This window comes from Aquarana catesbeiana, linkage group LG02 (genome assembly GCF_042186555.1).
Source record: "Aquarana catesbeiana isolate 2022-GZ linkage group LG02, ASM4218655v1, whole genome shotgun sequence".
Classification (NCBI taxonomy): Eukaryota; Metazoa; Chordata; class Amphibia; order Anura; family Ranidae; genus Aquarana; species Aquarana catesbeiana.
Window position 1 is genome coordinate 242,269,720 of NC_133325.1, and position 12,678 is coordinate 242,282,397.

General features: G+C 41.1%; 1 protein-coding gene across 18 annotated transcripts in view; it reads right to left on the reverse strand.

Moving 5' to 3' along the window:
• Positions 1-12,678, reverse strand: part of MYCBP2 (MYC binding protein 2) — a 370,986-nt gene that overhangs the window by 286,181 nt on the left and 72,127 nt on the right. For all 18 annotated transcript variants that reach the window (XM_073614281.1, XM_073614278.1, XM_073614285.1 and 15 more), the window contains exon 2: positions 11,537-11,612. In XM_073614281.1, coding sequence (XP_073470382.1) covers positions 11,537-11,612 — 76 coding nt within the window. The remainder of the gene's footprint in view (positions 1-11,536; positions 11,613-12,678) is intronic.

Consider the following 12,678-nt stretch of genomic DNA (forward strand, 5'->3'; position numbering starts at 1 on the left):
TAATAACCTTAAAAAAAAAAAAAAAAAAAAAGTATAATTTAGTTACTATGTAAAGAAAAAAAAAAAAAAAAAAAAAGGCAATTTATTCATAAATCTATATGCAGTGGTAAATATAAATAACCAACTATATGGTTAGGGAGCAAAATCTTGAATCTACTCTGAGAATAACAGACAGAAGAGATAAACTGTATATACTATAAGAGGTTGAATCTGGTAAATATCAGACATCAAATTTTTATTTAAATAAAAAAAAAATAAAAAAATTAAAGTCTGTTTTTCAGACAGAACTGTAAAATAATATGTATGACAGACTCCCTTGTCATAGGCAGGTGATAAAAGCTACCTCTGCTTGCTATCACTTATGCCAGCCATACAAAAACAATGGGGGTTATTTACGAAAGGCAAATCCACTTTGCACTACAAGTGCAAACTACACTTGAAATTACACTGAAAGTGCACTTGGAAGTGCAGTCACTGTAGATCTGAGGGGGACATGCAAGGAAGATAAAAAACAGCATTTTAGCTTGCACACGATTGGATGATAAAATCAGCAGAGCTTCCCCTCATTTCAGATCTACCCCTCAGCTTTACAGCGACTGCACTTCCAAGTGCACTTTCAGTGTAATTTCAAGTGTAGTTTGCACTTGTATTGCAAAGTGGATTTGCCTTTCGTAAATAACCCCCAATGTCTTTCTTCAAAAAACAAAATTAATTTTAAGAACGTTCGTTTGATTTTCTAATCGTTAGTGAGGTCAAAACGATGTTTGAATTTTCCCATCACTGTGGGTGAACTAAGGAGCAGAATAGAAAACTTCTTGGTCAAAGGCATTTTCATACCGTTTACAGTATAATATAGAGTGCCCCTATAGTAAGGTTAAAAAAAAATAAATTAAAAAATTCTGCCTTAAGAACCACTCACTTCCTGCCTAGGACTACATGTCCCATGAGGCATTGCTCCTCACACATTCACAAGTTCTCAGGCACTTACTGACATGTATAGACGGTGTACTGAGCTGTATGTGTGCTGCACTGTATTAGCTTATATGTAAACAAATAATGCATTCTGTATGCAGGCCAACTAATCGGCTGACCGATTAATCAATTATGAAAATAGTTAACAACCATTTTCATAATCGATCAGTTGTTGATTAATCGATTAGTTGTTTCGGCCCTATTTAAGTTGACGTGTTAAAAATTGCTTGTATCACATTGAGTAAACAGAAAGAATCAAATCATCGCCAATAAAAGTTTTTTCTTCAAAACTACCCTACAAAAAAAAAAAAAGAAAAAAAAAAAAAAGTGTAAGCAATGATCTCCATTTTCCATGAACAATATGAATGTTCCACATCAGAATGCTGTGAGTGTTTGAGACACTGGTCTGGTAGACTTTCAATGACACGAGAAATCAGCAAGGCAAAATATGCTGTACTAGTAAGCAGGGAGCATTTTAATGGTGCCTAAAGAGCGCCCTGAAAATGTACTTTGTCTTGAATGTCTCTAGAAAATAAAGCAGGGCAATTCCTGGCATGTGACTATGCCTAGGCATTCCTGAGTCTACTGCCTCATAGCTGTTTATGCAATACGAGAGGCACTGCTGCCTCTGCCTGCTATTTTCTCCAGTTTCCAGTGAGATTTCATAGCAGTACTATGTTGCTTGTAAACGGGAAGCTGTAAGTGACGATCTGCAGTGTATGCCTCTCCTTTGCTTCTGCTGTGGATCTGTTCATTCTGAATCTCTTCTAGGTCTACTTGATCATTAATCAGTGGGCAGGTTTGATATGAGAAAGCCTGCTACTACAAATATGGCCATCATCACAGACACTGAACAAGGCATGGTATGGTAAACTGTAGGGAGTCTACAGGCAACTGTCCATGCCTTCTGAATGTCTTGTTTGGGCTCAGCTTCCACAGCTCAGATCCTCTTAAAAACATTACATTTTAAAAGACCATAGTAGTTCAATTTGCATCTTTTGCAAAAAAAATAAAAAAAGAAGTGTGATTTAGACCAAATTGACATAACATAGAATACTTAACGTAATACTTATAATATGGCATGTGCTATCTGATAACAGCAAAACTGTATTAAAGTTTTTTTGTCCAACTAAACATAACAGGAAATTATTATTTATAATTAAAGATGACCTGGCAACTTAAAAGTCGTTGTAAACCTCAGACATGCAGTAAGCACATAGCTCAATAGTGTGTACTTGTCTCAATTAACAGCACTAAACGTCATTTCTTTCAGTGGCTTATTTCCTGAGCTATCAGCGTCTGACGAGTTTTCCTGACACCAAGAGGAAAAAAGGTGACAGGGGAGGGAACTCCAGCTGATTGACAGCCTTAGCGCGGTTCCTGTGTGGGGGGGGGGGGGGCTCTCCATCCTTTTTATGAAGAGTTAAATTTATCAATTCTGGACTTTAAACGGCTGAAAAGACTGCAGATAAATGTGCAACACTTATGTAGAAGAATTTGTTTCATCTCTATCATCTGAGGCCAGTTACTTTACTGGGTATATGTAAGGGTTTGCAACCACTTTAAAGCTAAAAAAAAAAAAAAAACCCACACACCTCAGGCAACCAGCTAAATATACACAAAGTCATTTTACCTTCCAAAAGGATTTGAATTTCTGTCTATCCAATGCTAGGTTTCACGCACCGCTGTCACAAAGCACAGTCCTTCCTGGCTGGCATGGGGACCCGTTACTTTTCTGCTAATGTTTCACTTTGAGGTCGCCACCCCACCCTCCACACTTTGACTGGGACAGTGAAAGGAGAAGCAGCAAAAACTGCCATGCATTTCTAGGAAAACGATGTATCAACACAAGTGAAACAGGGCTTCCTACTACTAGACAGCTCATGTTGCCCATATGGCAAATGTACACATAACTTAAGGACCCCTTTCTGGTGGGCTTTCCCCGATATCCTAAACTCCTACTCTGTTGCAATTAGCACCCTGCCTTGGGTCCCTAATCACTTTCATACCTTGAAGACCTGAAACTCAGGATATTCAAGCTTCTTAAATCATAGTTCATCTACCCTTGTCTACATTACTGGGTAACCTAAAGTTTCCACCAGAACTTGAAATTACGGATGCCTTAAAGTGGTTGTTGGATAATAACTAAAACGAATATATACACTTAAATTTTTCAGATCTCATTTCATTGGAGACTATGGGACCTGTTCCAGAATCATCTCAAATATTTAGATACACACAACTGTACAAATCAGGTGTTTGCTTAGATTTCTCGCCCCTCGCTTCAAATCCCAATCGTTCAATTTGAGCACATCTGCCTCAACAATGCTTGCACTCCTTAACAAATCTCTACTTTATATTGACTCTCTCTCTATATATATGTATAATCTATCTCTCTCTATCTATATCTTTCATCCACCAAAGATCATTCCTAGGTTAGAAAATGGCAACAAGATAACCATGCCTACACATCTAGGGCGGATTGGTCTTGAATCTTGCTAAATATTTCTAAAAGCTCTTCCACCTCTCTTGAACCCAGTGATATTTGGCTCCATCCAAGACAACCCATCTAAATTCTTAAGCTCCCAACAAATGCTTTAGTTGCTGAATTGAGGCTGGCAATGTTAAATGTATTTGGTGGATACGACCTTGTCATTATCTTTCGATCTAAGGTATTTTCTACTCTATTGCTCACCCATTTACAAATCAATAGATGCTTCTGCACGACCCCTTTACAATCGACTGCATGGGTTTAGGATTAATGAGAAGCCTTCTAGTTGGACACCAGTGTGGCTTTCCTAAAGATCGTGTCTCCATGGGCCATTAATAAGTCTATGTTGATGGACCCTACCTAGCTTAATCTACAATATTTATGGATTATAGCGGTCTGCATTAAAGGAAGGCCACTTGTCCTTCCTCCCCTCTCACACCATCCCCTTCTTTTTCTACCTGCTCAACTTCGGTCTGTACCTTCTTTTACTTATCCCTCATTTCTTTCTTTGATCTCAACTCTAATTTGTAGATATATCTTAGTTCCACTCACCCACTGTGAGCAGTGGATCAGGTATACTTGCCCCCACTTAAAGCGGAGTTCCGGACACTTTTTCCTAGCATAATTCATTATTAAATAAAAAAAAGCTATTACACACTGTTAATGAATATTGCTAAGATATCATTTTAAACACTCACAAGTTTGTCCCTCCTGGTGTGGCCATTGCCATCATGATTGTGGGCATGTGAAGTCCAATCAATAACTCTTCTGGGATAAGCTTAGGAGAGGTGCATGCTGAGTAACAGCATGTACCTCTCGATCTCGCGCATGTGCGATTCACCGGTGACCGTAGCGCCGTTTCTAAAGTTGCCATAATGGGCAGCGATGGAGGAAGGTCCCGCCTTGTTATAGCAACATAGATAAAACACATCTCGGCTCTGTGATCTGCCCTAAATCGCGTCATTTCCCCGTCAGGAAATAACGCAATTTTTTATCACAATACTGCCCACAGACTCCTGGGAAATGATGACACATTTCCAAGGAGCACAGGCAAGGGAGGAAGTGAAGAAGAGATCCGCGGACCAGGAAGTGGCAGATTAAGAGGACTACATAGCAACAGGGAGATTCTGGTATGTATAAAAAAAAAAAAAAATTGCTCCAAATGTTTTTTTTTATAGGTTTAGAGGAGTCGGATTATGAGAAAAAAAAAAAAATTCAGGGTGGAACTCCACTTTAAGTTTACATGCAAGCTCACCGATCAGCTCATTACTCTCATTCTCAGGGTGGATTTGAGTGAAATCAAGTCGATTTAAATCAAGGTTTAAATGTCTAGTAAAAAGGCTTGATTTAAATAATTTTTAAAGAGCATCTGTCCCGCAGTGGCTCCTCTGACCTGCTGTTGACTCACCGACAGACCCATTCACTTTAATGGGACGGCTGGTGATGCAGCAGTGACAAAAGGTGAGGGACGTGGTGGCAGGAGGTGAGTGGAAAGTGGATGCCCACTAACTGGCACTGCCATGATGGATCTGAAATGACAGGTGCTCTTTAAGCACTTCAGCCCTGGAAAACTTTTCCCCTTAATGAGCAGCCCATTTTTTAAGATATGGCACTGCGTCGCTTTAACTGACAATTGCGGTCATGCGACACTGTACCCAAACAAAATCAACGTCCTTTTTTTCCCCACAAATCAAGCTCTCCTTTGGCGGTATCTGATCACTTCTGCAGTTATTATTTGCGCAATAAAAGAAAGCAAAAAAAAGGAAGGTTTCCCCATTTGGCATATTAGCTGTCAGGTTTGTAGAACAGCGATATCAGAACCAATTTTGGGTTAACCACATAGAACTACTCAAATTATTTTAATTAAAAAAAACCATTGCATGGTATCTCAGCTTGCAGAGCTTTGATTCACCGAGTTTACCAAAAATGTAAATATTGCAGCATATACTGCCTCATGCTACACAACCAAGCTTCATTTCATGCTGAATAAACTAAATTAAATTGCATCTTAAATAGAAAGCTATCTTTAGGATTTTTACTCCAAAAGCATTTTATTCAAATAAAAAAAAAAAAATAAATTGATTTAAAAGCCAAAAACAATTTTTTTATTTTTTACCCACCCCGCTTATTCTCTTGCTCCATCAGCATGCACATTGCAATGCAGCGATTGTCTTATGCTGCTTCTCCCTCCCCCCATCTGAGCTCTGCTGTACAGAAACTGCAAGTGGCTCATAAGACAAATTAAATGTACTTGCACTGCTTGCATTGGGGAAAAAAAAAAAAAAAAATTACACTTCAGATGCAATTACAGAGTTACACTAATTTTTGTCTTTTATATATCTCCCTGGAGAAAAGCTTTACTTTAATTTTTTTTTAAAAACACACCATATATGAGCAAAACTTGCTATACGTGACGCACCAACTAAATGCATACAAATCATAGTACAGCAGGGGATGCTGGCGACTTCCTATCTGAAACCACTGCTCTTCTCAGTTGTATAAAAATGAAGTTTCTCTTTCAGAAACCTCTTCTACACTTACCAGGAACACAAACACCCGCTATAATTTATTCAAAATGGCAACACTGAAGTACCAAGAATTGCAATTATTTCATCTGTTTGCAAAACTTGCAGAATTAGTTGCCGCTTATTTTCCCTGAAAACCTGAATATTCGGTTTATGACATCCACATATCTGCAATGGTGCAGACTTCCATGTGCATGCTATATGAAGACAGCCTTATTTTCATAAACATAACTGTTCACATTAAGAAAATGGTCTCATTGGAGAGGCTCAGTCTGAACAGGCAACTATTCACAGTACTGTTCACATGCTTACTAACATCAGAAGAAATAATGTGTTAAAATGCTTTGGGCATAAGGAGAGAAAAAAAAAAAACAAACAAACAAAACACAACCTGTCACCATTTCTTTTACATGTTCCCGCTATTCCTTTGTAGATTTACTACATGCACCGCGTTAGTAAGGATTACCATATTCATACATAAAACATTAAAAATGCATGCTGCAGTGCACCCAGCTGCCCCGCCTACTGGCTAGCCAACGAGATCTAAAATAAGTCTTAGTAATCAGAGGGTGAAAATGTGATCATGGACAGATCAGGAGACAATTGTCTCAAATCCATGGGTTCTCCAAGAACTCCTCAGCTATTAATAAACTAAACACTTAGCCTTGATTTCTACAGGCGCAATGAAAGTAGTGTAATCATGGCATAGCTGGTTAGATGAGGCTTCTAAGTGGATGGATAGGTGATTTTTCTCATATTTGCTGGAGAGTGCTCAGTTTGGATATCTGTCTCCAAGATGATGTAATGGGGGGGGGGGGTAGACACTCCAGCTGTCAGATAATGGACAGCATATTAGCTGAAAGTAGTAATTGCTCATCATTACACTAATTCAATAGCTTCAGATTCCTGGGCTACATACTAGTTCCTAGGACAGTCAGTGGCATTGCTGCAGGGAAGTTAAAGCGGAGTTCCACCCAAAAATGGAATTTCGCTTTAAGGGAAGGAATGTCATTTTTTTGAGGTGGGGGAGGGAATACCCTCTTTTTAGGGGTTACCGGTTCCCACTTCCTCCCGACGCACCGCGGCACCGGAAGGGAGATCACCTCTCCCTCCTCCCTCTCGGCAATCTGGGACATGTGACATGTCCCAGATGATTGTCCGGCCAGTCACGGCACGCCTCACCTTACTTACCTGTAAAAGCCTTTTGAGTACATCACGGGACACAGGTTAATATTACCTACTGGGTTATACTTCATCTCCAGGTGAATGGACACTGGTAGACCAAAGGTCTTTAGACAGGAAGTAATCCCCTATATAACCCCTCCCATACAGCATACAGGCAGTACTTCAGTTTTGTAGCAAGCACTGCATCAATAAAAGAAAAAGAAAGAAAGCTAGAGGAGAGAGACCTCTGTGTCCCATGATGTACTCAAAGGAAAGGATTTTACAGGCAAGCAAGTATAAAAAAAAAAAAAAAAAAAAAAAATCCTATTTTCTTTATAATACAACACGGGACACAGATTTAGGCTAATATTCATTACCTACTGGGACGTCCCAGAGCAATAGCCTTGAGGGGAGGGAGATAAAATTGTGAATGTATGCACTGAAGACCAGGTAGCAGCCTTACAAATCTGAGCCACATATACCCGATGGCGAAAAGCCCAGGAGGTTCCTAAACCCCTGATAGAATGAGCCCTCACCCTAAAGGGAGGAGTTTTGCGTTTCAGACCGTAGGCCTGAATGATCAACTGATAGGCAATGAAAGTCTTGGAAGCTGCCTGCCCCTTCTTGGGTCCTTCTGGCAAAAACAAAAGAGGAGTCTGATCCTCACATCTAGACAAAAACTGACTGCTCGCACTAAAGCCAAGGAGTGCAGTCTCTCTTCCGCCAAACAAGGCTGAGGGAAAAAAAAAATTATATATTATATATATATATATATATATATATATATATATATATATATATATATATATATATATATATATATATATATATATATATATATATATATATATATATATATATATATATATATATATATATATATATATATATATATATATAGCCAATACCACTTTTGGCAAAAGGGATGGAACAGGTCGTAACACGACCCAGCCATGGTGAAGGATCAATTTTGTTTTCCTGCACAAAAGGACCACCAACTCTAACACCCTTCTAGCCGAGGCCACCAGGAAGGCTAGCTTGCGTGACAGCAGGACTAATGGAATTTCCTTGTTAGGCTCAAACGGTTGTCTAACACAGACCGTACCAGGTTTAAGTTCCAAGGACACGTAGGTGACCTAATGGGGGGAAGCAAATGAGTTACTCCCTGCATAAAGGTTCGGATCAGTGAATGGTAGGCCAAGGGCCTTTTGAAGAATACTGACAAGGCCGAAATCTGATTTCCACAGCCGACTGTAGAAAAGAGAATTCTCCCAATCACGTATTTCCGAAATTGACATTTTCTGGCTTCACACCAAGCAATATAGGCTTTCCAGATCCTATAATAGATCTTTCTAGTAACAGCTTTTCTGGCATTCACTAAGGTAGACACTACCTGTCCCAAGATGCAGTGATCCTTTAACACACTGGTTTCAATAGCCATGCCGTCAAATTTGGAGACTATAAATTGGGGTGGAATATAGGACCTCGAGACAGTAGATCGGGGAGGCGTGGAAGCGCCCATGGCCTGTCTATTGCCAATCTCATGATCTCCGGGAATCAGGTCTTTCTGGGCCAGGCTGGTGCCACCAGGGTGACTGGAACCCCTCTCCGAATCCTGCGCAACAAATGTGGAAGGAGAGGGATTGGGGGGGGGGGGGGGGGGGGAGCATAAACCAGGGAGAACTGATTCCATGGAACTAGTAGAACATCTGCTCCGATTGCCAAGGAATCCCTTGTTTGGGACACAAACTGCTGTAGCTTGTTTTTGAATTTGGATGCCAAATAGATCAACCTCTGGCCATCCCCAACGCTGGCAGATTTCCTGAAACCTGTTCGGATGTAGGGACCATTGCCCTGGGCAGATCTGCTGGCGGTTGAGATAATCTGCCTTCTAGTTCTCTACTCCCGGCATGTGGACCGCCGATAAAACCATCCACATGTCCCTCTGCCCAGGTTAATATACGGTTCACCTCTATTTGAGTTGAACGGCTCCTGGTACCACCTTGGTGGTTGATACAGGCCACTGCAGTGGCATTGTCAGACTGAACTCTGATGAGCCAATCCTGAAGCTCCACCATCCTGGACCGTAGGGTCAGATGTACCGCCTGTAACTCTAAGATGTTGATGGGCAGGCTCTTCCCTTGATCATCTCCACTGTACTGTGAGCCCCTCTAGGGTCTTGCTCCAGACCAAAAGACTGGCGTCTGGTCAGTACTCTCCAAGACACTGGGTGGAAGGATCTTCCCTTTTGTAGGTTCTGAACTTGCAACCACCAGCTTAGACTTAAGCGTGCCTGGGGAGATAAGGACATGGGGTATCCCAGGGCTTGTGCTCACCTGTTCCAAGTCGACAAGGTGTCTTGTTGTATAGGCATGGAATTGAATCGAGTGTAGGAAACCGCTTCGAAGGAGGACACCATCCTTCCCAGAAGACTCATACAGAGCATAATGGAGGGTTGCCTGGTGCCCCTTACTGACGCACCTAATCCTTCAGGGCACAGATCTTTATGGGTGGCAGAAATACCTTTTCCTGGACCGTATCCAGGATCAGACCTAGATACTTGAGACTGAGCTGGTCTCAAGACTGACTTCAGTATTTATGACCCAGCCCAGGTTTTCTAAATACTGCACTGTGCAGGCTACACACTGTTCCAGGGCCTGTAGTGAGCGATCTCTGAGCAGGAGGTCGTCCAAGTAATCGAGCATTAAGATCCCCTGGGCCCTTAAAAGACCCAGTACAGGTGCTAGGATCTTTGTAAACACGAGCTGCTGGTGCAAGCCCGAAGGGCAGTGCCACAAACTGGAAATTACGTTCCTCTACTGTAAATTGCAAGAAGCTCTGAGGAGGCTGAAAGATAGGTACGTGTAAATACGCGTTGTTGATATCAATGGAGGCTAAGAAGTCTCCCATCTGAAGTGAGGCTACTACCGAGCGGACTGACTCCATCCTGAAAGATTGGATTAACAGATGTTGGTTCAGGCATCTTATGTCCAAGATTGGCCTTATGTCCCAATTTCGCTTTAGAACCATGAACAGGTTAGCATAAAACTCTGTGCCTCTTTCGGACACAGTGCATCAAGACTTAATGAACTACTACAGCACTCAACAGCGCCGTGGTAGTTCATTGACAAGTACAAGCTGACAGCCGCAAGCTGCAGGATCTTGTCGTTTCCCAATCACAGAGCACTGTAAATGGATGACACAGCCGAGGGGGCGGTCGCATTTTTTGCAGATTGTGACGAGGGGGGGCATGGGGACGGGAAGAGAGAATATCCCCTGCTTGTTTTCAGAATGGGGGAATCAGGGACTGGTGCATCTGTAACATGTTTACACCCAGAGTATGAGTTTAACATGTTACAAAAAAGGTGAACTTATCCCTTAATACTCTAAAACACACCTTGGAGTGCCTTGCCAGAATGCCTAAAAATTGTCCCAAATTGACCGAAAATTTCACTGTGCAGGCCAGCTGCCAGCATCCTAACAACCGCTGACATTATTGGTTGATAAGGAGGACATCAAGCACCTGCGCAGCATCCTTGTCTGTACAATTTGACGCATTTAAATGCATATGCATCGTTACACATTTAAACATATCCAAATGCAAGCATTTTAATGATCATTTACGCAAAAACTTTTGCGCCAGAAAAAACATGCCTATACTGTCAATAATAATGGCTGTGTGCATGTAGCTAGCCATAAATTACCATCATTTTCTTTAAGCACAGGAGAAATTTACAAAAGAAGATCTCTCTCTCTCTCTCTCCCAGTGCTCCTCTGATCCCTCTTCTCTTTTAGTCCCCCTGTACGCCTCTGGGCAGGAACTGGTTTAAATTCAAGCAGTTTATGGCATACCCAACTCTGTTCTCTATAAAAAGGGAGAAATTTTAAAGATCCTGCATGTAAAAGCTGCAATTACATTTCACCCAAAATGTAGGCGTTAAACACTTTTCTGCTTTCCCACACTTCTAAGCTATTAGTATTGCGAGGATTAATCACTAATAAGACAGACATACATTTTTAAGCAGTTTAAAAACTGCCATTCTGAATAGCTTTTTCCCGCATGCAACACACCAGCGCCGGGATCACTAGTGGGGCGGGAGAGAAAGGCTTCGCCCGTTTCTACCATCACTCCCTTCATGGCAAAGGAAGGCGCCACCGCCTCGCTGGACATCCAAAGGACAGTAAAAGGAACCACCTCTGGTCCAGCAGCGATGTAAGGATACAGTATAAACAGCGTGCGCCCGCCACATCACTAAGGAGCCAATAGGCGTGCCCAGCGACTGCGATGTCTGCCGGGCACCCGGGTTCGCTCGTGACAGAGCAGGAACGTGGATCCGTGTGTGTAAACACACAAATGATAAACTCATGATAAATTCAGCTTTACCTTGCTTCGCAATTTTCCTTTTGATTTGGTCTTCTGCTTCCGTTTTAGTTTCTTCTTGCTAAGAATTTTCTTATTTCTGAAAACAAAGGAAAGACAAAAAAGTTGGTAATATAATGAAGGCAGTAAACCAAGAGCCATTTTTGAAGCATATTGAAACATTGTAAAAAAAAAAAAAAAAAAAATCCCAGTCGATAATACATGTAACATTGGATTTTCTTTCTTCAGAAACCCATTTCTTAGAGATCACCTTATTTATGTAAATGAGCCAAATTCCAGGCTACTGTGTTCCATCTAGAGCCAAGAACATCCATAAAAGATAAAGGAAAATATTCAGTGCAAGGATTCCTCTTGCTTGCCTTAAGACACTATAGCTGAATATGACAGTTACATTCTGTGTTTACCCTGTTCTACAATAAAAAAGGTAAAAAGGTAAAACGATAGAATGCAATAATATATATATATATATATTATATGTATATGTTTTTAAATTAGGAAAAACCCAACCATAGTGTACATAAAGTTCTGTGAAGAGGCAGGAAATTCAGCATGCCGGCTCTAGTAATACCATTTGTCTGCGAATAAATGAGTCAGTAAGGCTCCTGGCACTTAAAGAAAAAACAATTTGCTTGTTTTACAGCAACACAGTGCAGGCCAATACTGTCCAAGAGAATCTCAGCGTCTTGGCTCTCCCCTTACTAAACCGTTCCCAGCACGTGCGCCTAGCAACAAATCAGGCCCCTAGCAACCATTCCCTGAGGATTACAGCAGCACCAACATGCTCCCATCCACTGTTTAGTTCTCCATTTATTTGTCACTTACAAAAATAGGTGTGAATATTGACATCCACTGTGAAAGATTATTAAAGTAATGCATAGGCAATGTAATCTTCCCACAATGCTGCAAACTGGTAGAAAAATGGACAGAAAGGAATGTGAAGACATGAGAGCAGGCATACTAGCCATACATTTTTTGGGGGGAAAGAAAATAAATCAGCCCAGGCAATTTACAGAAATAGCTGACATTAAGCAGATGGGACCCAACAGATGAAGGTAGAATATACAGCATGCACAGAGTAAACAATATATTATGCAAGAATCATGTCTGAGCTTTCTTCAATCCATCTGCTTGTGTAAATCCCAATT